Genomic DNA, 26,880 nt, shown 5'->3' on the forward strand with positions numbered 1-26,880 from the left:
GATATAATAGCATTAAAAACAATTGTGGGTACGCTAAAACTCTTCGGATTAACGACTAGAACAGCTTTTGTTTGACAAAATTCCGTTCAAAATGAGCCTATTATTGCGGTAGTGCTAAGGTCCTATTGTTGCGGTATCGCTTTTCATAAGAATTACATGCACTACCGCAACAATAGGACTGACCTTCAAAAGATATCGCAACGATAACTGCGTCTTATTATTGCGGTAGTTTGTTTTTATTGTGATAAAAACAAAACAACATATATTTTTTTGAGGAAATCTTAAAGGAATTCTCAGAGAAAATCCTGGAAGAATGCCTCAAAATATTCCTAGAAGAATTACCAAAGGAATTCAAGGGAGAATTCTCAAAGGAATTCTAGGAAAAATTATCCGTTTTTTTGTTTATTACATTTATTCAACTGACAATAAATGTCTAAATGAATATAATTTAAACTAATTGATTACGGTCAGCAGTACAGAAAAAGTCTAGTAACCGACGACGAAACACGTTAAACATGTCGATAAATTCGTTGAAGCGCCGATTGATAGATCGTATTGACTCGTGTAGTGCATAGTTGCTAGTTAGTGGTTCTAGATGCAAAAATATGTGCTGACGAAGGTGCGTATAGATTCAACTGTTATAGTAACTGGACAATCGATTATGCGTAGCTATCCAGCAAACATAGCTTGAGCGGCGATCCGCCTTACCTCTAATGGTTCGAAGCTAATCAAACGACTGCGCTCCTCTTACGGTGGAAGGTTTGTCGGATCACGTTACCTTAGAGATCGAAGAGTGTATCTTAGAAATTTTTGTTGGACGGCTTCGATTCTAACGATTCAGGTGACCTGGACTACGGAACAACAGCGAATGACGAACACGAACACGAAATTCGTCGGCAATTTTTAAAAATAAAGCCCAATTGTCGATTAGCTCGGACTAAAATTTCATCATTGAAAGGTCTGTATGTCAGACCGCTTAATGTGCTGAAATCGATAAAGCTATCTTCCAGATAGGACATAGTCGAAGATTATTGCTGCGTATTTCCGGTGATATGTAGTGATGTTGCATATTTCGACACTAGAATCCTTAAGGTTTCCTGAGCACTAGTCAACAAAATTACATGAACAACATATTTTGCAGATCTATGCAGTCTTTCAATATATTTTGGAAACGTCGCGGCAGCTTTGTAACAACAACATTAATTAATTAAGATCGAGAATAGTAGAGGGCCAAGGTTACTGTCATGAGGAAATCCCGATTTGTTTGCGAAAACTATTGATTTTGACGTACCAATTTTACTCGCATCGAACGATTCTACAGGTACGACCTGAACCAATACACGGCCTTGAAGCTGAGTAACATTAGCTTAGCAAGCAGAATTTCATGATCAAAAGTATCGAAAGCGGCTTTCAGATCCATAATTGTTTTAATCTGTCATTCGGAGACCATACAACGCAGACAGCTGGACGTAAAATTAACCAAGTTCGTAGTAATCGACCGTAGTGTTGATCAAAATCAACATAGTTTTTAAATCACGCAAAATTTACGGAATTCATGAAAGAATAAATTCTTGGCGGAATGCATACAAGAACTCAAGAAAGAATTACTGAAGAAATTTGTAGCAGAACTACCGATGGAAATCCTGAAAGAACTCATGATTTTTTTGAAGAAATCCCGTTTAATTTTTTTTGGGATAACTCCTTAAACAACCAATGGGAGAATTGCCAAACGAATTCCAAATTAATTATAAAAGACTCGGAACGGAACGTCTGGTCACATTATGCTAATAGACCACTGAGTTGAAAGCAAGCTGAATTCCATTACTTCCGTGTAAGCATGAATAGTTAAGCAGCTTTTTTATCTAAGCTTAATCATAACAAACTATCGGTATTAGAGATGAGCCAGTCTAGGGCTGTAAATTTCTTTATTGAAAACAATAATAACATCTATCGGTATTCAAAGTCGCTCCACCTTACTACATTCCTCCACAATGGTCGCATTCAAGGGTACTCACCTTCAGTTCAAAAACGGTGCAAAAATTTACTTCTCGGCAATTATGTCGATATTTACCGCACCACCGCACTGTTGGGCTCTGGGCTTAGGAGCCAATAGTTTGTTCAATTGAATATTGCTTCCCGAGCAAGTAATATATCGAGTTACCAAATCACACCACTAAGAGTCCTAATGAAGCAAATTTTCCACGCAATGTTTACGTCGCACCGTTTCTTTTTTCTCTGTATATGCACTTGGGTTCCGTGTCCAACTTCTCAGTCCACTGTATAGTGGACCGTAGTCTGCTTCTTCTGCTTCCTCTGTGTTCGCACTTTGTTCCGTTCACTTCTTTTCCTGTTACTCCGTTTTGACACCACACAAGCACTCCATACTCTTCTTCAGTTGCTTGGTTGGAAATGGACAGTCACTTTTCTTCCTCTGTAGTGGCTCACTGGTCGATCAAAAAAAAAATACGTTTTTCACTGTTCCGCTGGTTCATTCCCAACATTCGGGATTTCACTTCCCATCTCACTCCGTATTATTCGCGTATTAGCCACTAAAACTGCGTTAAATTGAAACAATTTTTTTATGATTCATTAGTAATGGGTAATGGGCAATCCAGTACAACTTTCAAACACATTTTTTAATTCCAATTGCGTACATACTCATCTTTCGATCTAAGATCACTTCCGAAGAAAGAATCACAAACAAACCATAACTAGAATTATTGTTCCGTTGGTAATCCAAAAAATATTGTCTATCTACAGTAATTAATTCACCAAAATTCCACTTCAATCCACAATCCTACACGGCTCACACTGGCTGGTGGTAGTCGCTCTTGAGGTCGTTTGCTGACTGGCGACGTCGACTGACGAGACTACTACTGCCTCCGGTCCGCAGTGGATCCCATAGCTGTGTGCTGTATAAAGTGTTCTACCCACTACAGCCGTCGTCGTCGACTTCGCCGCCGTACATTGTGGAAATGAATTCAATTTGAAAACAGTGTTGCTGCTGTTTGCTGGTGCCTTGGGCCGATTCTACACATGTAAATGCCGTTCCAAGCTTGGTTGTATGCATATGAGAAACTCTTGGGGAGTCGTCAACAATATTATAGCGGGTGCAGTGCTGCCAACAGGTGTATGACTCTATGCGAGCGATTCGGAGTAATAACGGAAAAAATATTTATTTTTTCTCTATCCCCAAATTTACTTCATTGCTATTTGTCAATCAATATTAAGAACTGTAAAAATATGGTGAAAAGGGGTTTCCAGTTAGCCTTGCTAGCAAAGTCGTAGGATTGCTAATCCGGAGATGGCGAGATCGATTCTCGGTCCGATTTAAGATGTTGGCTTCAAATCCCTAATCAACAAATACTATAGACAAAAAAAACCAGAATGATCCACCTGATGGTGCCTTTCTCGTGTATTATAAAATGTAATAAAAAAAAGCACACCAGAGAGCTCAAAATTGCACTTTAAGAAGATAGATTCAATTATTTTCATCAATTTCACAAAAGAGAGGCTCTTTTTGCTTGCGATTTATTTGCGTTCAAAAAAAAAATGATCTTGAAATTTTTTTTTCAAGAGGGGAAAAACAAAGAACCAAACAATGTTGCCGCATTGCACTCTAACATTCTTAGGCTTTGGTGCGATTCACGAATTAAAATCAAATTCAACTTAAAAGTGACAGTTCGGAAATTATGAAATCCCCCGGTCATAGGAATGGCTGGTGCTGACCAGCAATACCAACAAAACATCTATCAAAAATGATTCAATGTCTGCCAAAAGTAATCATGCTCTGCGAGTAGGGTTATTTGCAAATTTTTGAACTGTCATTTTTAGGTTTAATGTGATTTTAATTTGCAAATCGGACCAAAGCCTTACATACTCATGACTCGCTGTAAATAACTTTAAGTTCGAATTGCTGTTGGTCCGAAAAGCTTTTGAGATACTGATTGCACTCTAGAAGCTATGTGGCCATGCTCCAGGAAAATAATGAAAAGTCCACATATAGGAAAAAAAATATAAAAATATAATAACATGGAACACTGATGAGTCATTATTCATTTTTATTCAAAGAATGTTCATATGTCTAATAATTTTTCTACCTTCTCACATTGTTTGGACCAACAGGCTGTTCGATCTAACAGTCTATTGCAGTTAAAAGTGCAAGCTAGGACTTTATTTTCAGTAAACCGAAAAAGGCAAATCTTTCTTATGGTTCAACTTCTCAACTGAACTGTCCATTTTTTATTTAAAAAAAATTGAAATAAAGGTAGGAAGTACCTGGTACCAGGTACCTGGAAATCTGCGTAAATTGCGTAAATTAAATATTGATAGAAGACCTAGTCATTTTCAAAATCCAAAAAGGCTTAATGTCAATGAAAACTTAAGAGCGTCATTAGAGGAATTCTGATGTTATTATACCTACTACTAAAAATATAATCAAATAAATATTTACTTAATCTATGCATTGTTTCAGGTAGGACTGATTTGCGATTCGATTCTGTAGAATGTAAGGTTCTGCTCTGCAAAACTAATTTCTTTTTTTCTGATAGAGGAAAGCTTATTTTGTTGGATACATATCGTGATTTTCTCAGAAAATGCTTTTTTTTTGAGTGAAACACTTCAGTGCACCTGTGGCTCTGGCGTGCATTTTAATAGATTGATAGAACATTTTGAACATTCAAATATCCCTCTATTCGTTGCACTTAATAAATTAGGAACATATAATCGTTTAGATGGTGTAACATCAAAGAGCAGAATTTTTAAATTTTTAAAGTCATGCCCAAATCGCAAATCAGTCCTGGTTTGTAGATGCTTTTTTTCTACAAATTCTCATCATTTATTTCTTTCAAATATACAACCAAGAATTCAAGTGCTTTAAAGTTATAACCAGATCTGCTATTTTTACATAAAGAATTAACATATACTTTTGGAATATAAATGCATATAAAAAAATAGAAATATGGAAAAACTTCTGGGTCTTTCCCGATGATTCCAAATTCCCGTGTTTTTCCCAGATGATTGGCCACCCTGTTTCACAAATATAAATCATCGATCCTTTAGTAATTTGTCCATAACTCATTTTATAGACTGAATTTCAAAATGTATTGTATGCGGGGCTTTTAGCGCGATGTTGTTTCTACAACTCTGCCTGGCAGTTCGTTGTTTGAACTTTACTACTTACGGAGTTAAAGTAACTTCTATTTAATTATTGAAATGTTGTTATTGTCCAGTAGTAGCCTAAAATTTGAACATACCGACATAAGAAGAGAGTGAATCCTGCATAAAATATGATCAGAACACATCGCGATAGAGAGTTTATCGAGATGTAGAAAGTCCAAATGTATGTGTAGATTGAAGGGACTGAGGTATAGAACATCGAGATGTAGAGAGTAGACTGTAATGCTGTCCAATGAGCAGCTCGAAGTAGCTCGAAGTTGTTCTCGTCCTTCTCGTTCTTTTTTGTTAACAAATGGGCATGAGAGGGATGGGACGAACTTCGAGCTACTTCGAGCTGCTCATTGGACAGCACTTGTATTTCGTACTAGACGTACCTGCCCGCTCTTGTTTTTTTTTTCAACCTGTCAATCGTTTAGTTGGTTGTAGCGTCGCAAATACAGTCCAGATCGATTTCAGTTCGAACTAATGGTTTTCTTCATAACTCACGAAAACGTTGTATTTCTACAATTGTTCCACTTTCCCAGCAGAATGTTCTATCATTTCATATACATAAACACAGCTGATCCCAAGTAGAATCGATTAGGAAATCTTGCCAATCGCTCCATCCGTTCGTGAGTTTTATTTCCTCAAGGGAAACGCAAACTTATTTTTATATAGAGAGAAGATGAGAAGACTAGTCGAACCTGCCTGATCTCGCTTGGGTTGTTTTTTTGGCCAAATTGTCAATTCTTTATTTGATTGCAGTGTCGCACTCTAGATTCGAAATCATCTAACATTGCATTTTGACATTTTTTCAACTTTCTCGATGAGTTTTTCTCTGCATTCCATTTTTATAAACACAGCTGATCTCAAGACGAATGGATTAATGAGAAAATCTTGCTAGTCGGTCCATCCGTTTGTGAGTTATATTGCCTCTAAAGAAATGCAAACTTATTTTCATATATAGAAAAAAGTTACTGTAGCTAGCGCTTCAACTCTGTGTCTAGTAGAGTTCAAACAACGAACATTTTAAAACAGAGTTGTAGGAAAAAAAATACATAACGCCGAAGCATCACCAACACCATACAACATATTTTAAGAAAATTAAAGTTATGCATTATTAAATACTTGAGAACATGTCAAAATCTACACATCTGATTAAACGTTGCATATCAAGATACTCTTTATCAAGTTAATTACTTAGCTTGTAGTTTGAATAGGTTTATTATTTTGAATTCCTCTGGCATACGATTAGGGTTTAACAGCCATCACTAGCAGAAAAATGAAAGATTTGGGCTAAGAATCAGTGATAGAAACCTTTGTTAACCATTGGTCTACGATCTGATCCGTAACCACGGTTTACGCGAGAATTATTTATTATAATATCGAATTTCGATTGTATATAAACAAGAAAAACAACATACCACCAAACCAAAACTACTGGCAACACTGCACCCCAACCACGGCTGCCATTTCACTGGTTGTTCTTGTTTTTGTTGGTTTCGTGGTGCTGCTGTGATGGAGCCGAGCCCCGAAGCAGCCAAGCTCCGAAATTGTAGACGTATGAGAAAAAAATATCACTTTTCTAAATGCAACTTATCCATACAAATTTTCACTTTCCGCTGCCACCAACTAGCACAAAAGACGTCCCCAATGGGCGCGAATCGTTTTTCATCACTTCCGATCGCAGATTTCCACTTTCACAAGCACTTTTCTACGTTTGGAAAAACTCACTTCATCACCGTTCAAACATCACTCAACAATAATTTTTAGAAGGCAAGGGTCTTGCTTCTTGTTCAATCACATACCAGTTCTCTGCACTTGTCTCTTTTTGTGCTGTGGATTGCGTATTACTTCTTCATTGCCTTCTTCGTATTGCTTCCAGGCCATCCGAGGAAAATCGACTGACTGGTGATAGCTATCCTGCTCATGCATACTTGTTGGAGGCAACAAGAAATCGTTTCACTCACACACACTTGCTAAAAACATGATGAAAAAAACTGGCGAAACAAAGACAGCATCAACTGACTGACAGCAGTGACACTGACACAGCAAATGGGTTTGCCCAAACTGCTCGAAACTCGTAGAACCGCAAAATTGGATGTTATTATTATTGATGTATTTGTTGTATGTTTGTTATTGATGTATTATTGATGTATGTTATTATTGATCACGGAGAAACTCATTAAGGGTCTGTTAAAATATTACGTAACATAATAGGGGTGGAGGCTCGGGGGGAGATATGTTTAATTTTTGTTGAGATTTTGATACGCAAAATATAGGGGATAGAGGATGGAGGACGACCTTACAGTTGAGGTCAAAATACGTATATGCAAAAGTAATACGAGGTGGTGGAATTAAATGGAATTGTACTAAACTCGTTTTATGACAGCATATTGTCTATCCGGAACAAATTTATAACGCTTTTTATACCGAAGTTGGATTTTTCTTCGGACTCGAACTTTTTGGTTGCTTCTTATGAAATCAAAAAGTAAACAAGTCGAATTGGAACCGCTTTTGACTGTTCTATTATAAACAAGATGGCGTCTTCGCCGATCTCTTATTCTAGTACACTGCCAAAAATATCTATATAAGATATATGTGTCGCCGTTATAAATTTTTGCAATAGCTCCACCCTAATATAATCGATATAGAACCACACATAAATTAAATAATTGCTAATTCCAGATCACACATAAAGTTTATTTGGATATATATTTTATTAGTAGTTCGCGTGGAGAAGGGTTATGTGTGTCGCCGTTATTTCGTAATTTCTTTGCAGCGAGAATGAGACAAAGCAGTCCGTGCAGTGCCATATAGTACTGATAACTAGAAATACAGTCGCCTCTCTACATCTCGATATTGAAGGGACCATCGAGATAGGGAGAGATCGAGGAATGGAAGGAAAATTGAAATGGGTACTAGATCCAAAAAAGCTTGTTGCTATGAAAAACGACAACAAAACAAATGTCGTTTCCAGTTGTTGATGTTTTTGTTATTGTCCAAAGATGGTCTAGTAGCCTAAAAATTTGAACATATCGACATAAGGAGAGTGAATCTTGAACAAATTATGATCAGAATCAATCGAGATAGAGAGATATCGAGATAGGGAGGTTATCGACATGTAGGAAGCCCAAATGTATGTAGATTGAAGGGACTGAGGAAATCATCGACATAGGGAGAGATATCGAGATATAGAACATCGAGATGTAGAAAGTCGACTGTATAATAGTGGTTTTTAAGTCCTTTGATTGGCGACCTTAACTACCATGCTGAGTGTTTTGCTTTGGTTTTTAGGCCGTTCACTTTTTATTGCTTATTTGAAAACCTGGCTTTAAGTTACTTTAACATGCATATTCTTACTAGGTTATCAATATGTCACATAACAGAACTGCTCTGGCTAACAAATCTAAACAAACCCGATGATATTACTAGCTTTGAGCGAACGGCTTAAAAGCCAGACGTGCTGTCAGTAATGCGATTAAACGGCGTGATTTTTGTTTTGGCAAAAATTTTGTTGATTTCGAATAGTGTTTCAATTAATCTAAATTTGCTGTTATAATATAACCATTTACGTATAGCATTGACATGTTTTTAGCAAGGGAATGTGTTTCTACTTCAATAAATGAATTAAATTAGTCATAGAAAATTTGAACCTCATTTTTCTCGGTTCAGCATTGTTGGCTTTTCGGCCGTCATCATATGTTGCTCGAGAAATCTTCTTCTTCTATCTTCTTCTCTATATAATAAAAATTAAAATTTAATGGTCTGTGTTCGTATCCGCAAAACTCGGAAACGGTTGGATAAATTTTCTCCATTCCTTCAGCAAATATGTTCGTTATCATTTCCGACGGATTTATATGATATCTTCTAATGCGAAAATCACGAGTATGGTTGGGAAAATTATGTAAAACTAAAATTAAGATATTTCGCATGGGCAGTTCACAAAGCGCATTTTCGCCTACTTAGAGATGTCGTAAATTAATCGATTACTTCGATTAATCGATTAATCGTTGTAATAATCGATTAATTTTGAATCGATCATTACCTAACGATTAATCGATTCAATAATCGAGAGAGATCGAGAGTAATCGATTTGTTACTAATCGATTAATCAGGATTTAACGACATCATAAGGATGACGCAAATTAATTGATTACTTCGATTAATTGATTCATCGTTGTAATAATCGATTAATTTTGAATCGATTATTATCCAACGATCAATCGATTCAATAATCGACAGGAATCGAGAGTAATCGATTAGTTACTAATCGATTAATCGGGATTTTACGACATCTCTACGCCTACTATGCAGGAGAACGTCTGCCGGGTCGACTAGTAGGGGGAATGACGGCTTTGGCAGGTTTTGTTCTATTATTGTCAGGGGGGTTTTTTATGACTGATTATGCTCAAATTTGGCCTAAACATTCTTTGCAAATCAAAGAATATTGTGGCCAAATTTCATAAAATTTGGTCGACAAAAACCCCCTGCCAATAATAGAACAAAACCTGCCAAAGCCGTCTTTTCCCCTATTTGATAAATATAATTTAAACCCCGTTCATTGCTATACTGTCCACGGACAGTGATTGGTGTCGAGCGAACGGTGTAACGTTTTGATTCGACAAACTGGCTACCCTATACAGACAGGACTTATGTATTGCAACATTTTCAACATAAGTGATACGTTGCGCTTGTTTGGTTTGTTTGTCTTTCGATCTGAATCCATATGGATTCATGATGCATCATCAATTTTTACATAACAATACGGTCATTCCTAAAACATACGGTCTTCATCAAAACAAAATTTTCTTCAAACGGTGGTAGAAAAGCAGTGGAATTTGTGATCTTAGAAAATGGCCAATCCGCCGACGCGAAGTTTGGTGAAAATATTGTTCAATAATTTCATAAATTCGTTCAAACCCCGCCAACTGAAAGGCAATTTAGTGGGAGAAGACTACTTCGGAAATAAGTACTACGAGATACCGGCCAATTCGTCTGCGGGTCAGCGTCGAGAGCGGTGGTTCGAGCCAACCGAGAAGGAAGCTTACAATCAGGAAGTCACAGCGGAATGGGAAGCCTGGCTCCGCGGAAGAAGGTAAAATTGGTATAAATTTTAGAAAATAACAAAAGGTAACTAACAGGTCCACGTATTGGGTAGTTAATAAATTACAATTACAAAATGTAGTGCGTCCTAATTATGGATTGAGATATCTTTTTGGGCTTATTTTGTGTCTCGATTTTAGCACGTCTTACGCTTGACCTCATAAGCCTAAAAATATCTGTTTAGTTTAGTTGAAAATCAGTACCTATAAGTAGGGTGGGTGTACCAATTGTCGCCATACCTAAGAACAACTATTTTTTTAAAAATAAGTAAAAGGCATGTGCGTGGACTTTATATATCAAGCGAAAGGTTTTACTTCATGCTCCTTAGAACAGCTGTGAAAACTACAATAAAATTTGTTATAATCATCAAAATTGATTAATCCATAATAGGAACGCATGCACCAGTTGCGGCACTATTCTTAATTTTGGTTCCTTATTTGGCAAATCCCATTGTTTTCTTATGGGATTGGCCAAATAGGGACCACTAGTGCGATAACTGGTGCAAAGGACATCAAAAATTAAGCAAAATTAATTTTTACAATTATGCTTTGCTTGTTTTGGAGGAGATCAAAGGTTTTATCGTATCATATGAATATTAGGGTGTCCCAAAATTGGACAAAGTCTGGGATTTTGGGGGCTCAACCTTCAAATGAAAGCTTAGGGTATAACAAAAGAAAAATTGTTCTACGACAACTCTGGGAAATGACGTTTAGGGGTGGCCCCGACGCGTTTTATGAAAAAAGTGCATTTTTTATAGGTAACATCGAAAATACCGGTATATCGGAAAGAAATTCGATGAAAGAAATTCGAAAAAAAAAATGATCCAGCCGGATTAACTTCACATGATCGTGCTGGTTAAAAAATCAAGTTGGTCAGAAAACAATTAATTTCCATGTTATCGTGAAACATTGCACAGCTCACCAAACCATGAAACGATAGCTGAACCTACCTATGGGTAGTTTTGAAACCATATTCATCAATCTATTTGAGTACTCTCCCAGACTAACTGAACAATTTGTAGTCAGTCATGTTACTGCTGGTCCATCGTTGGGTTTCCATTATAACACTCAAATAAGTATTAAAATCATTTTTATGCAACTCATATGAATGCTATATTGGTTATTAAAGCACTCATTTGGTTGGTATGGAAAAGTAGGCGTTTCTTTACTTAAACATGATCCAGGTATTATGATCCGAAATTTCAAAAAGTCTTTTTCCAAGCTGCAGTAAATCGTGAATAACTTTTAAACGGATAGAGATAGAAGGTTGCTATTTTTAGCAACCCATCTTTCTATGTATATCTAGTTTCGAAAGCATTATGATGGATACCCGTTTTGGATGCATTAATAAAAAAATATTAAGAAAAATTCATCATTTTTGGGCATTTAAAGCATCAGTGAAAAATATATAGAGCTAAAACATGCGGTATCAAAGTTTTACCATAAAGTATAGACCCTAAGTTAAATGTAAAAAATATAAAATGGATGGGTTTCATCGAATTTCTTTCCGATATACCGGTATTTTCGATGTTACCTATAAAAAATGCACTTTTTTTCATAAAACGCGTCGGGGCCACCCCTAAACATCATTTCCCAGAGTTGTCGTAGAACAACTTTTCTTTTGTTATACCCTAAGCTTTCATTTGAAGGTTGAGCCCCCAAAATCCCAGACTTTGTCCAATTTTGGGACACCCTAATGAATATGCTTTATCGATATGAACTTGGTTTGTGTTGATTTGATTGGCCATTTGGCATATAAAGCACTAGTGCGACAACTGGTGCTATAGCCACGACTGGTACATCTAGCCTACTTAATAGTGAAATTTCAATTGGATCCATTGCTTATGCATTAGGTTTTGATTCCGTATACATACTTCGTAATACGCATACTAAACAATAACAATACTCATGTTTCTAGGCCATAACTTTTGATCCCATAATCCGATCTGGCCAATTATTCTCACTAGGAAACATGTTGCATGAGAACACGGTCTTGGCACACGAATTTCATTATCATTTCATTTTTTTAGAAGCAGAAAGTTGCCGAAATATGCTTTAGTTTCTTCAATTTTATCAATAGCTTTCAACCTGTGAATTCTAACCAAAGCATTTCATACATTCCTAGGAAGGAACCTCCTACGGAGCAAGAGTTGATGCGTAATCTTGCCATCATGAAGATGAAAGAAAAGAACGCAGCCGAACTGGAGGCCAAATATGGCAAACCGAAAGACGTGGCAGAACTACCGAAGAATCCGACCGGAATGGGATCCTTCCCGCAGTACGAAGAGTACGAAATTATGCCGGGAAAAAAGAAGCACGAAAAATAGATGCATAATGGATTAATTTCGGATCAAACTTAACTAAACATCCAGTGATGTCAGTTTGAAAATAATAGTGTAATTTTTATTTATTACTGAAAAGAAGCGTAATTGTGTATATACAATTATATTAGAAACGTTAATAAACTTGTTTGTCCTTTGAAAATCATAATTGTTTCAGTGTTTCGTCCTTAGGTGTAAATTTTCCAAGTGTATTTTGTGACTTGCTCGTTTCATGCTCTCGCAACAAGTAGGTAAATAGTGAGTTGTAAAATAGATCATACACTTTATTCTTAATCCTGACTGGCGCTGGGCAATAGCTACTTTCATTCGAAACAGGGTTTACCTCGTCACTACGACAAGAAACGGTTTGCATTCGGGGATTCAATGTTGGATCAGAGTGTGGCCACGCTCTTTGTCTATTTGAGTTGGTTGATCCTAACCAGACAGGTCACCATGATCAAAGAGCGCTTGGTCGTACGATTCGGCTTTAACCAAACGGCCACCGAAGTAGCGACCGTGGAGTGCTTCGCGGGCTTTATCTGCCTCGGTGGCCTGAGAGAACTCAACAAAGATTTTAACGATTACATCCGTATTGTCATCCTCGGCATAATCGCCTTCGGACTGGCGCTCCTTGTAGATAATGACCCGCTCCACAATACCATATTTACCACACTCGTCTTGAATCTCATCCTGCAACGTTTCGTCCACATCTTCTGGCCCAACCATGTTCCGCAGGATTACAACCTTACTTTCGCGGGGCCGCATGAGCCTTTGCATTACTAAATGGCGTGCGCTTTGTCCCTTAATGGACATCGTTTCTTGTTGTTGTAAGGTTTGCGGTTCTCCTTCTTCGAGAAGTTTTTTCTGCAACTCTTCTTGCTGTTTCTCTTGAGCTTTTTTGAAAACCTCTTCTGCTGTTGCATTGGGATTGGCAGCCGCAGCTGCTGCGGCGGCCGCAGCGGCAGCGGCTGCTGCAGCTACCGCAGCCGGATTTGCAGCGCTTAATACTGATTGCAGAGGTTTAGCCGCATTGGCTAGAACCGGATTGACCAGCAAGGATGGTGCCAAGCTGGCTACATTTGCTACCGGTGGAACGAGCAATCCAGGTTGCGTAATGACAGCCGCTTGACTGGCAGCCGCAAGTTGTGCGTGTGCAACAAGATTGGCATTTGCAGCAGTTGTCATGGTTGGAGTTATGGGCAACGTCCCGAGACCAACCTTAAGAGTTGGCGTTGCTGCCGATAGGCCTAGCACGGCGTTGGTTGCAACGGCGTCCATAGCTTGAATTTTAGCTGTGGCAGCAGCTGCAGCGACTGCCGCCGCTGTTGGCATTGCCGAGTTAGCTGCCGGGCCCATCAACGCATTTGGAGGTGTAATTGAACGGCCAACCCTGTTAAAACGGTAAGAAACATCATGTTAGAACTTCCGAAATGTTTATTTTCTTATTTTGCAACGAGAAACAACTCACCTTAAAAGTTGTCCACCCAGATCGAAAAGGTTCATGCTGGCGATAGCCTCAATCGCTGACTGGTTAGTTTGGTATTCAATGAACGCATACCCCTTATGGGTATGAGCCGCACTACCCTGAGACATTTTACATGTCACAATAGGTCCAAACGCTTCAAAAACGCTCTTAATGTCCTCCTCTGTCAAGTCCGGATGAATGGAAGCTATGTAGATGCGATTATAGTTCTTTGCTTCTTCCTGGATTTCATCGATCACCTGTTGCGCCTGTGGCATATTGCTTGGACGACCGACCTTGATGTTACGACCACCGAGCATCGCTCCATTCATCTGCTCCAAAGCTAGTTGTGCACCTTCCGGAATCTCATATTCAACAAAGGCGAAGCCTTTGTGTTTTTGTGTGATCGGATCCCACGACATGTTGATCGATTTAATCGGACCGAATGGGAGGAACGCTGCGCGAATTGTATCCTCTTTCAACTCAAATGAAATACTGCCAACGTATACTCTGGAAGCAAGCAGGTATTGTATGGTTATTAGATATAATATCGAACATTTGAAAGGGATTCTGAGAATTGTAATTTCATGACGTCAGATCTTATCAGCACAAAAAGGTCATTCATAAACGGAATGCGTCTAGCCTCATTGAACCAGGACTCAACGGTTATGTCCTACTTTTATTTCAATAATTACATCATCGTCAAATGTCCAACGCTCCAAATATTTTAGTGTTACCTACTAACCTGCACATAAGAGCCAATGCCTGTTGTCGTTGGACCTGTGTCCGCTGACTGGCCAACTGCTGTTGTTGATGGGCAAGCGTTTGCTTCATCAGAACCATTTTGATACTTTGCTCCATGGCGTACTTTTTGGCGCGTGTGACCAGCTCATGCTGTTCGGTAGTCAAACGTGGCAATGCCCCACCCAAAATGCCCAACAGAGCTGATCGTGTTCCCGGTCCGAAGACCACTTCTCCCGTTTGGCGGAGGTCATACACTGGCTGTGTAATGTAGGGTTGTACTTTGGTATCTGGATGGAGAAAAAGAAGAGAACAGTTAGGCAATCGCGATAAACATCGATGATCTTTTACTGGCCGGCAGAGCGAAGATGATTGCATCACAGATAAACAGACATAATATTTAAGAATATTGCATCGTTCTTATTTACCGGTGCGAATTCATATGTAACTGAATGATGGTGCATCGTGACACATGATTAGTTTTTGACGTTTGTTCGCAAAAAATATTTGATCCGCGATTTGCTATAGTTGGAGCAAACTAGATGCCAACAATGTCATTGATACGCTGAAATTAAATAAAACTTGTTCCAATCGTCATGTCTGTTTGTCTGTGATTATTTTGAGCAGGGTTTCCCAAATTCAAACCAATGAATTGCAGTGTTACATTGATACATTACAGTGATTCTATCTAGAATGTTGCGAATCATTTAGTCTGATTTTGACACATTTCACATTAAAGCCCTGAACGCAATCGAACGGAACGGCGACGGTAACGGCAACATTTGACAGTTTTCTGTCAAATCCTGCTATCACTGTCGCCGTTCTGTTCCATTGCTTTCAGGGTTTAACCCATTACAGAAGCTGAACTTTAAAATAGAACTGTTCTAAACGCATAAAACTTGTTTTTATTTAGCTCAGCTGTAGACTGACTAATCATAATTAATCAGAACCAGTGCTGAAAAATATCATTGCGTGACTAATTTGTTAATAATATTTTTCAAAAGTAATTAACTACTATTCAGGATTTATAATGGAGTTATAACGTTTGAAGGATCCTACAACTTTATCCAATGAACATTTCTCGCTTAACTTTTCAAAAGGTCCTAAGTAACAATTTTTCATGAATTAATTTGAATAGCGCAATCAACAGAACAACATGAAAGCTTTTGATTGCAATACTCAAATTATTTAATGAAAAAATGTTACTTAGGTCCTTTTGAAAAGTTAAGCGAGATTTCATGATTTTTTTTGTAATTTTGCCCTCTGGGTCTCCAGTTAGCCTTGGGAGCAACTGCGTTGGATTACCAATGTGAAGATGGCGAGTTCAATTTTCGCTCCAGCCCAGAATGTTTTCTTATGGGAAACATTCTTCCCACCCTGGGCATAGTGGGCATACACACTCATTGGGAATACTTTAAATTAATAACGGACAAAATGCTAATAGAATACTAAGCTGAAGAACAGGTCAAGTCCTAGCTACATTCTGAAGCCATTGAGAAAGAAAAATAATAAAGTCTCACACTTTACATTCAGAAAATTGTCTGAAACAAAATTTTAAAATTAATTCCTGAATTTTTGGCCAAGTTATGAAACTGACCAAATGATATTTTTCAACACTGGCGTATAGACGGAGAACCCCAACTTTATTTACTTGAATCGTTTACACACTTACTATTAGTCCTTACACTAGTCCTGATCCGAGTGAATATAGGTTGGAGTTTACCATACGTTGAGCATGAGCATGATGACCATAACATTTGTAACTGCTAAGGTAAAAGCTCCGATAGTCATGGGTGTTCCTATAGTTGCGGTAGTACGGTTTTCCGGGAATTAGCAAATTAAACGCAGTAACCATATCATCAATGGTCAATGAATTCGATAGTCCTGTTGCGCATATACGATAGCGCCTGGATACTGACCGTATAAAATCTATGGGATTCACAACTATAGGAACACGAATAACAGTATACCTCAACTATTGGAACACTGTGCCAATCATTGGAGGATTGATTTCAGGTAACAATTAAGGATTTTGGTGCAATTATGGCACGCTTCAAATAAAAAGGATATAATGAGGTTATGGATGTACTCTCAAGGTAACGGAAATAAAGTACAGATTAGGAGTGATAGAGAAATTAGTGTTGGATCGTGCTTAGTTCCTCCACTAATGAGTATTTTACCCGTAATTGACCAGAACAATCGTAATTGCACAAGGAACCATTGAATAGAATCAAATCCGTAGCGTGGAGCGTCCTTGGCGAAACATTCATTGGGCGCCCTGTAGCAAGCAACCAACCGAAACAGCCCCGCCCCTTTTCTACTAAGAAAAAAAATGTACAATATTTTACGTTTCAATAACAATTTGAGTTTCAGGAATTGTAGATTGCAGGAAATCCTCCCAATAATGTTTGAAATTTCAAGGTATTTTTTTTTACTATTCGCAAGACATGCTAGGAACTTAGTAGAGTCATGCCAAGTGATTGAGGAAAAGTGACAGAGATCAAAATCATAAGGTTTGATCGTAATGCACTTTATAAATAATTCCTTAATTATTTTTATTATCTAGGGTATCTGTTCCATTACATGCTCCTATAATATCAATAACATTCGCAAAACAGGCAATTTAGGCTCAATTTGTGTCGTTTTTTGTTGTTATCCGGCGAGCTCACTGCTGAAAAAAATCACAAAAATGAAAAATTAAACAATTTGCGCACCAATTCTTTGTTTTCGAATTGTATTGATTTGGGTACATGGTGCGGATTCAAGGAGCAGTTCCCCTATGTTCATGTATGGTCAAAGTATGAATTGCCAAATATCCATCAAATTCCATAAATTTCCGAAATATAGAATAAACTTACGCAAATCAAAAGGTAAGTGTATTTTTTTGTGAACCTACGCACTACTAGACCAAGTTGGGTCACTAAAACCCAACTCTGGAGTGGGATGGTCAATGGTAAGAGTCGTTGTAGGACACCTAGTTGGATCACGAAAAGCCCTATGGCCGAAGTAACCATTGGATTTATTCGGATAAAGAAAGATCCAAAGCCGTTCGATGATTTGAAGAAATATTACTGGACTTGGTTACGTAAAAAAAAACCCTGACGTAAGTAGACCGATGACATTTGTTACCCGTCTCTGGAATGGATTAGTTTGTGACCCAAATCGAAACTATCGGTAAAATAAAGCGCTTAAATATTAAGTCAAACATACACTCAAATTAATCGCATGATATAATGTATGTGCAAAACTCGCATAGAAGCCATCAAAAGGGCGAAAATCTTATTTCAAATGCGTTTAATGCAAAATGCTTACGAAACTAGTTGAAAACATGAACTCTCGTAATATATTTTATGTGCAATGACTTTGAAACACGATCTATAAACTCTTGCACATAAAATATAATAACAAGATATTAATGACATATGACTCAGAAAAACAAAAGGAACATGGAGAGAAACCGCCACAATTTGCGGACGGAAGTGCTTTGAAGATGCTATCTCATAATTCGAAAGCAAATCTTAGTTTGGAGAATCGGATTCAAAGGTAAATGCAAGCAACTTCTATTTAACCTTCAATATCAAATTGTGTTGCTCCCGTTTTTGCAGAGTATGTGGTAGATTTTCGTAAACTAGAAGATGCGGAATTACGGAATCAAGACATGTCAGCAACACTAGAAGTATTCCCTCTAAGGATCCGACCCTTGATCCGACCTCATCTTAAAGAAACCTACAAAAACTTCGTCGATTTGTTTGTTAGTGCCGCTTCCGATATCACAGTTTCCGCCTGGAGTTTGAGTTGGAGTCTGTGACCGAGGATCTGATGGAACCAACCAAGACTTATTGGAAATAAGCTGCAATCGGGCAAACGCTTATTTAAGATTTCCTGCGGAGAGCACATCCGACGTTTTGGCCTGTTGGATAAACCGAGAATGATTCGCGTCTAATCGTTTTCGCACAGATTACAGTGGCTATAACTGGCATCCTGAATATTTAATGACTCCTACGTTTTCTTTCAAATGTGAATAATAATGTTGAAATAATAAAATGGCTCTAGACCGAAAAAAAAACGAAAGCGAAATTATCATTTAGTTTGGTTTGTTTTGCTTTTAGCAACGTGAAAAAACATTAGCAAAACTAATAAAATTGCATTGATTCAATACCACTAATTAGTATGTGCACCCCTAATAGGAGGCAATCCTTTTGCACTTAAAATTCATGATGATTGGATTGACAAGATTTTATAAGTACCGCACATATTTTGTAAAAGCAAAACCAACTGGTCATAATTTAAGTGCACGACATTTATAAGCAATATGTAGTTTTTTCTGAGTGTAGATGTCTTCGGCCAAAAAAATTAGCACTTTGTTGAGACAAAGATCAAGAAGAATCCAATTCTGGAGTATGTCAATGGTTTGAAGACCCCATTCAATGAAATTCAGCTAAGGCTTTGGTCCGATTCGTGAATTAAAATCGGACAGTACGGAAATTATGAAATCCCCCGCTCATAAGAATGGCTGGTGCTACCCAGCAAGACCAACAAAACATCTATCAAAAATGATTCAATATCTGTCAAAAGTAATCTTGCTCTGCGAGCAGGGTTATTTGGAAATTTTTGTACTGTCACTTTTAAGTTTAATTCGATTTTGATTCACGAATCGGACCAAAGCCTTAGGGTCTGTCTCATTTGGAGAATTAAACTGAAATTAAACTTAAAAGTGACATTTCAATAATATTCAAATAACCCTGCTCGCAGAGCAAGATTACTTTTGACAGATATCGAATCATTTTGCATCGATGTCTTATTGGAATTGCTGGGTAGCACCAGCCATTCTTATTACCGGGTTATTAGATAATTTTCGAACTGTCACTTTTAAGTTTGATTCTCCAAATGAGACATACCTTAAGAAGTGGGTTTCTCGATGATCGGAATCGCTATTGGACCTAGTCGAATAAAAAAACCAACTCTTGAGTGGATTGGTTGGTGGCCGAAACGGCCGAAACCGACATCGGATCTATTCGAATTAAGAAAAATCCCATTAAGGAGTGAGTCTGTCGATAAATTGGAGGCACTCTGTAAATTGTTGAGTAAATAAAATTTAACTCTAAAGGGAGTTGATTTCTGTCAAAGTTGCTATCAACAGCTTCAGCACTAGGGAAGAAAAACAACTTTGGACCAATATCTGGTAATTTTGTTGAGACAAAGATCAAGAAGAATCCAATTCTGGAGTATGTCAATGGTTTGAAGACCCCATTCAATGAAATTCAGCTAAGAAGTGGGTTGATCGATGATCGGAATCGCTATTGGACCTAGTCGCATAAAAAACCCAACTCTTGAGTGGATTGGTTGGTGGCCGAAACCGACATCGGATCTTTTCGAATTAAGAAAAATCCCATTGGTCGATAAATTGGAGGCATTCTGTAAATTTAGTTGATTTCTGTCAAAGTTGCTATCAACAGCTTCAGCACTAGGAAAAAAACAACTTTGGACCAATATCTGGTAATTTAAAAAAAAAAAACCCAGATTAATCCACCTAGCAGTGATGATGCTTTTCTCGTGCATTATAAAATATATTGAAAGAATCACATTAGAAAGGTCAAAAAAGCTCTTTAGGAGAATAGATCACATTTTTTCGATTATTTTGCATGTTTTTGCATTAGTTAAAATGCATCACCTTCGGAAAAAATTTTTTTTTGGTTTTGAATTTTTTTTCCAAGGAAAATAATGATTTTTCAATAATTCCGAAATGCAATGTCCGATCGATCCAATTTTCAATAGCAAACAATGGGACCGCATTCCCCGTCGAATGCAACTTGTTGCGAGTAAATCGGATAATGCTAAAAAATAATGCTAAAAAAGTTATTTGGTATATGGATAAAATTAGTTGAAATCAAAAAAAAGTTTTTGATTGTAAATCAATAGTTACTTGATTGTTTTCAATTGTTTCACTATTTTCACACAAAATTGATTGTATTTGCAGTCTAATGAAATCATTTTGTGTCAAATACTAAATTCCTTCCGATGCTTGTGAGGGGCGTTTTTCAAACGAGAAGGACTTGAAGGGCAATATCGTTCTTGTAGAAAGAGGGTAAGTAGATGTGTAGTTTCGACATGAAGTTTTCAATAAAGATGAAACAATATTTTTTCTCTGTATAAACTGTATTGTATAATTATCAGCATCGATAATGTTTTAAACTGCTCGTTCAACAACTATTCGTTTCTGTTTCTGAAGAATTATGAAACCCACCCAGCTCCTACCAAATTTAATACACATTTGAGCGAGAAGACTAGAGTTTATCTGGTGATGTTATTGGCGTTTTACTGAAGTCATTTTAATGGACAGACCTCACCTCAGTAAAATACTAATAACTTCGCCGGATAAACCGAATAGGTCTTCTTCTTCTTATTCTTATTATTGGCATTACATCCCCACACTGGGACAGAGCCGCCTCGCAACTTAGTGTTCATTAAGCACTTTCACAGTTATTAACAGCGATGTTTCTAAGCCAGATACCATTTTTGCATTCGTATATCATGAGGCTAGCACGATGATACTTTTATGTCCAGGGAAGTCGAGACAATTTCCAATCCGAAAATTGCATAGACCGGCACCGGGAATCGAACCCAGCCACCCTCAGCATGGTCTTGCCTTGTAGCCGCGCGTCTTACTGCACGGCTAAGGAGGGCCCCTAAAGGTTTGTTACCAGTTTCAAATGTTTTTAAACTGTAGCAACTGTAGCAAAATTCTATGTGCAAGTCCTTCCAAGTTATCCGGATATCTACACCTTTTTTGTGTAAAAGTACACAGGATTTTGTTTTTACACGATTTTTTTCGCTCGTATTTTTGATCGTGTGACTTCAATTTACCACCAAACTCTTCCCAACATGTTTCAAAAAATCCAGAATAAATCGAAGAAAAATCACATGATAATTAATGTGCGTTAAACATTTAAAATGAGTGGAAAATTGAGAAAATGTAAATCGTGTAAAAACAATATCCAGTGTACAAGACATGTTGATAGTGTATTTTGCATAGGTGTTGGTGGCAATATTTTACATTCGCATCCCGATTTCTTCAATTTTCTTCAAAATTCTTCATCTTCTTCTTCTTCTTCTTCTTATTGGCATTACATCCCCACACTGGGACAGAGCCGCCTCGCAGCTTAGTGTTCATTAAGCACTTTCACAGTTATTAACTGTGAGGTTTCTAAGCCAGGTTACCATTTTTGCATTCGTATATCATGAGGCTAACACGATGATACTTTTATGCCCATGGAAGTCGAGACAATTTCCAATCCGAAAATTGCCTAGACCGGCACCGGGAATCGAACCCAGCCACCCTCAGCATGGTCTTGCTTTGTAGCCGCGCGTCTTACCGCACGGCTAAGGAGGGCCCTCAAAATTCTTCATATAGATCGTTAAAGGTTTTCATATCAACCGTCGATAGCGATTGATGCCATTTCATGAAGAATTTTAAATGAATCAAAAGTCAAAACACGGAAAATTTTTATCGATCTTTTCCAAAATATCGATATCAATTGATACCACCAAAAAGTTATTTATTTTTGCAGTTCTACTTTACCGACCTGTCAAAATTTCCAACAAAAACAAAAAATAGGTTCTTTAGAGATTTGCTTTTACATTTTTGCCTTTCTCGTACAACTAAGTTGTACCGAAAGGCTATCATTTCACTTCGAATACGAACTTTTTATAGAAGCCTCTGAGACCCAAAGTATTATATACCAATCGACTCAGCTCGACGAACTGAGCACATGTCTGTCTGCCCGTGTGTATGTATGTGTGTATGTGTGTGCACAAAAGCTATAAAAAACATTAGACAACTTTTCGTATAGAAATCCTTAACCGATTTTCTCGCAACAAGTTTCATTCGACAGGGAACAAAACCTTGTTGATCACTATTGAATTTTATAACGATCGGTCATTGCGTTTAAAAGTTATGACGAAATATATAACGGTATATAAACCCCATATAAGGTTGGTGTCTTAACTAAATGCGAGAAAGGCACCACCAACGCTAGGTGGATTAATCTGGGTTTTTGTTTATTTATTTGCTTAATCGGGAATCGAACCTGAAGAAGTGATGATGTTATAAATTTGCCCAGAGAACTTAACCACTAGCCCAAAATGAAGTGATGATTGTAAGCAGTTAAGTCGCATCTACATGCTAAGAATTGGAATTTTCATTCGCATATTACTTGCATATAGGGGGATTATTTCCCACTTAATACCATTCTCACATTCATCTTACTTACTTCAATGCGTACATAAAATGACAGCTGCTGTTAAGTGGTTCGTAAATTGGAACTATATTACGGATTTTAGAATCTCGTTTAGAATTGAAATCCGAGTGTCGTTTCATTCAACATCCGTTCATTTTTAGAAAATTTCTAAATCATAATTTTTGAGAAGTAAACAAACCGCAAAATATCCATCGGTGTTTTGGTATCCAACGATATGAATCGATGGACTAAAACGTGATGAAGGTGCAGCGATGTTCTACAGTAAAATTCGTTGTCAAAATAAATCATAACGTTGAGATCGTACTTTATCAGAAATCTGATAACGTTTCATGAATATTCATACCGTGCTGTGCCCTTATTCCGTTCACCTAAGACAGTGCACTATGTCTGAAAGCTCTAAAAAATAGCCGTTTAGTATTTTAAAGCTGCAATTTCGCTACATAGTTTCATTTTCTATCTATATATATAAAAACCAATCTATGTATGTATGTTCGCTAACTACTTCTGAACCACTTGGCCGATTTCAACCAAATTTGGTACAGACATTCTCTATCCTCAGGGGAAGTTAACAAAGGGGTGGGATGGTCATGTAGAAAAGGGGAGGGTGGTGGGAGGGTTTTGTTCAGAAAACGAACAATTCTGTGTAACTTTCAACTCCCAGGACCGATTTCAACCAAATTTTGTACACATATTCACTACGAGGAGGTAATCATATGGGAGGGATTTGGGAAAGGGGAGGGTCTGGAGGAGGGGTTTTGTTTAGAAAACGGGCAATTCAAAGTAAATCATGAACCCCTGTACCGATTTCAACCAAATTTGGTACACATTCTACATCATAAGGAAAAGATAACAAAGGGGATGGGATGGTCATTGGAAAAAGGGAGGGTATAGGGGAGGTGTTGTCTTTGGAAAACGAGCAACTCAGTGTAACTCCCAACCCCAGGACCGATTTCAATCAAATTTTGTACACATATTCACTATGAGGAGCCGATCGTACGGGAGGGAAATTTGGATAAGGGGTAGGGGTCTGAAGGGAGGGTATTGTTCAGAAAACGGGCAATTTAGTGTAACTTCTGAACCCCTGTACCGATTTCAACCAAATTTGGTACACACATTTTCTATCCCTAGGAGAAGATAACAAAGGGGTGAAATGGCCGTTGAGAAAAGAGGAAGGGTAAAGGGAAAGCGGTTGTCTTTAGAAAACGGGCAATTCAGTGTAACTCCTGACCCCCAGGACCAATTCTAAGCAGATTAAATGATTAAATCATTCAACTCTATGATTAAAGATTATGATTAATGAATTATAATTTTTGAAAATGATGACTGATAATGATTAATGATTAAATTCATTTTTGACAATAATTAACGATTATGAATAATGAAAAAACCGTTGGATTATGATTAACGATTACCGATCGTGATTAAATGTTGACACACTATGTGTATGGTTAATGATTAACGATCGATATGATTAATGATTGATGATTATGAATGATCAAATTGCATAGTGATCCATAATCGAGTAACCTTTATTCCAAATTTTAAAAGGTATGATAATTATATGATAATGATTCAAGATTAATAAATAAAAGCAAGGTATGCAATGATCCAATGTTCCAGCATAACTTCTGTACCCTTGCCCGATTTCAACCAAATTTGGAACAAACATTCTTTTTCTTAAGAAGGCGAAGATGACAGGGATCGATCAACTCAACACTTCATCGAAATCATGGTTTGCCCAGAGAAAAGCAATGATTAAAGTGTTTCCTTCTGGACGGTAAATGTGATCATTTCTTTAAAAATAGACGTTTTTCCGGAATAAGGCATCGGTGTATGTTTTCCTTCTTTAGAAATAGACGTTTGCCCGGAATAAAGCGATTTTGGGTTTGATCCCATTTTCAAAATCAGTCAATGTTTTCAAATGTAATCTACCTTCTTTTAATCAAATGATGAAATATCAATAAGAAAACACAATTATCCTTTTGACCTATTCCAATTCCGATGGTGAAAAAAACTGCGAATTAAACTGGCAACTCCGAGCAAGGCCGGGTACATACAGCTAGTATACAATTGAAAATAAAATATGTTGGGATGCATCCATAGACTTAGGCTCCACTAGTGAAAACAAAATTGACCAATTATGTGGTCCTAATTCCAATCATCTGAAATGGCATTGTTCCTAATTCCGTTCATTCGTGTTCCTAATTCCAATCACCCGAAAAACATTTGATTTCTTAGAGATGCTAATACCAGGCATCATTTTTCTCATAAATCCATCTTTTTATTTATTATAATATTGCAAATAAAAAGCTGAAATGTAATTTCCTTCCAAATTTAAAATACAATGAATGATATTTCCTTAGTATAGCCAAGTTGACTGTTTTTTCGTTTGTTTCACTTAACATTCGAGATATATTCAACATGAACATTGATGCTACCTGCCCAGTTGCATTAGGTACCACAGAAGAGGACAGATACAATACCTTATCGGAGTTTTACACCTTATCCTCAACGTAGTTTTGACTAGAGCCTGGATACTAGCCCTTTAATTCTGACCTGAACCTTCCAAAACAATGTCTTTGTTTGTTTGGAATTGTTCGTACCACTGTTTCGTTCAATTTGAATATTCTTTAAACTTCCGGTTCTTTTAAGTACCGGATAACCCTACTTCTACGAAGTATTCACGGATTTCGGTAAAACATAACCTTATTTGCAGCTCAGAGAGGGCAGTGTTTTTTAATAGAAATTCGCCAAGAAATTACCGGCTAAAGCTTTTAAACAAGAACGCCGCAGTTATGCATTGTGCTGGTTAAAACTATCCGTATTCTCCGGAAACCCTTTCTTAACATTGTCCAGCATTCACTTTATAAATCATCAATTAATCATTAACTGAAAAAACTGTAATTTCCCGACACGAGTTGAAAAAGGTCTTGAGTAGAGTCGTTAACGGAATTCCTTTCGGTCTGCCTGCTTGCGGGATAGATTTTCAAATGTTCACCATTCATATGGTTTCATGTACGATGTACCTTTTCTTACTCATAGATTATATTCTCAAACACGGAATTTTCGGAATCCATCCTCTAAACCCAATGAACGGAATAAGGAACGAGTAGATTTAGATATGCCCTTATTCCGGTCAAGATATTTTTCACTTTTCAGCATTTTCTATCGGGAAAATACAGGCAACAATTTGGTAATACGCTATAATGTTACCTGTTTTGTCTTGTTATGCTGCTGTGTTTGAAATCCAGGGCAAATTTCCACTTAAAAATGCTTAAATATTATGAAAGACGTTCTTAGCAAGTGGGTTAATGAAAACAGTCAAAATGGCGCTCGTAGTGACGACCAACAAATTTTGTTTAAATTTTCACTATTAATCGCTAAAAATGACGCTGGTTTTCATTTCATTTCATGCATACATAACCATAGAAAAGTACAAGAATATTTTTCTGTTGTTTTTAGACAAAAACTCTTGATTATTTATCATTTTGTCTTGCGTGAACGGAATTAGGCGCTGATTGGAATAAGGGCACAGCACGGTATCGTTATTGCGGTTAATTTGATGGTAAAGATGTAGCGATGCTCATCTTTCAAATACTTTGTCAAAGTATATCATTGCGTTGATATCATACTTTATATGAACTGTGATAACGATTTATTAAGATTTGTATCATTTTTGTGAATAATGTAGAGTAAAGAAATACCAGCAAAATTATTTAATTTTAAATAAATAACTTTGAAGAAGTTTGACGAATGGTTGGCCGGAATGTACCTTTCTTCCTTACAATCAAAGGTGAAATCTATGAGTAGTGCTGCTTTCGATGGAAATTGAGTAA

The 26,880-nt window shown here is 37.3% G+C and overlaps 3 protein-coding genes across 11 annotated transcripts in view; 1 reads left to right on the forward strand and 2 right to left on the reverse strand.

The window, feature by feature from the left end:
• The window catches only part of LOC134224596 (serine/threonine-protein kinase 10), a 155,787-nt gene extending 148,886 nt beyond the window's left edge, over positions 1 to 6,901 (reverse strand). For 4 of the 9 annotated variants that reach the window (XM_062704006.1, XM_062704007.1, XM_062704000.1 and 1 more), the window contains exon 1: positions 2,016 to 2,645. The gene's annotated coding sequence lies outside the window, so the exon portion shown is untranslated. The other 5 variants (XM_062704001.1, XM_062704004.1, XM_062704002.1 and 2 more) reach the window with 5 other exon arrangements.
• A 2,982-nt stretch (positions 6,902 to 9,883) lies between these two features.
• Positions 9,884 to 12,746, forward strand: LOC134224598 (NADH dehydrogenase [ubiquinone] 1 alpha subcomplex assembly factor 2). Its single transcript, XM_062704010.1, has 2 exons — positions 9,884 to 10,255; positions 12,388 to 12,746. Exons 1-2 carry the CDS (start codon positions 10,014 to 10,016, stop codon positions 12,587 to 12,589), a joined length of 444 nt encoding a protein of 147 aa, XP_062559994.1. The 5' UTR covers positions 9,884 to 10,013; the 3' UTR covers positions 12,590 to 12,746.
• The window catches only part of LOC134224597 (poly(U)-binding-splicing factor half pint), a 31,353-nt gene continuing 17,112 nt past the window's right edge, over positions 12,640 to 26,880 (reverse strand). Inside the window, exons 3-5 of the mRNA XM_062704009.1 lie at positions 14,791 to 15,076; positions 14,052 to 14,555; positions 12,640 to 13,973 (exon numbers count right to left, since the gene is read on the reverse strand). Of these exons, the coding sequence (XP_062559993.1) occupies positions 13,019 to 13,973; positions 14,052 to 14,555; positions 14,791 to 15,076 (1,745 nt within the window). The 3' untranslated portion in view covers positions 12,640 to 13,018. The remainder of the gene's footprint in view (positions 13,974 to 14,051; positions 14,556 to 14,790; positions 15,077 to 26,880) is intronic.

Source organism: Armigeres subalbatus, chromosome 3 (assembly GCF_024139115.2).
Source record: "Armigeres subalbatus isolate Guangzhou_Male chromosome 3, GZ_Asu_2, whole genome shotgun sequence".
Lineage (NCBI taxonomy): Eukaryota > Metazoa > Arthropoda > Insecta > Diptera > Culicidae > Armigeres > Armigeres subalbatus.

Coding starts and splice junctions, on each gene's coding strand:
- LOC134224598 (XM_062704010.1), top strand. CDS start 10,014: ATGGCCAATCCGCCGACGCGAAGTTTGGTGAAAATATTGTTCAATAAT. Junction 10,256..12,387: donor GCCTGGCTCCGCGGAAGAAG/GTAAAATTGGTA, acceptor ATACATTCCTAG/GAAGGAACCTCCTACGGAGC.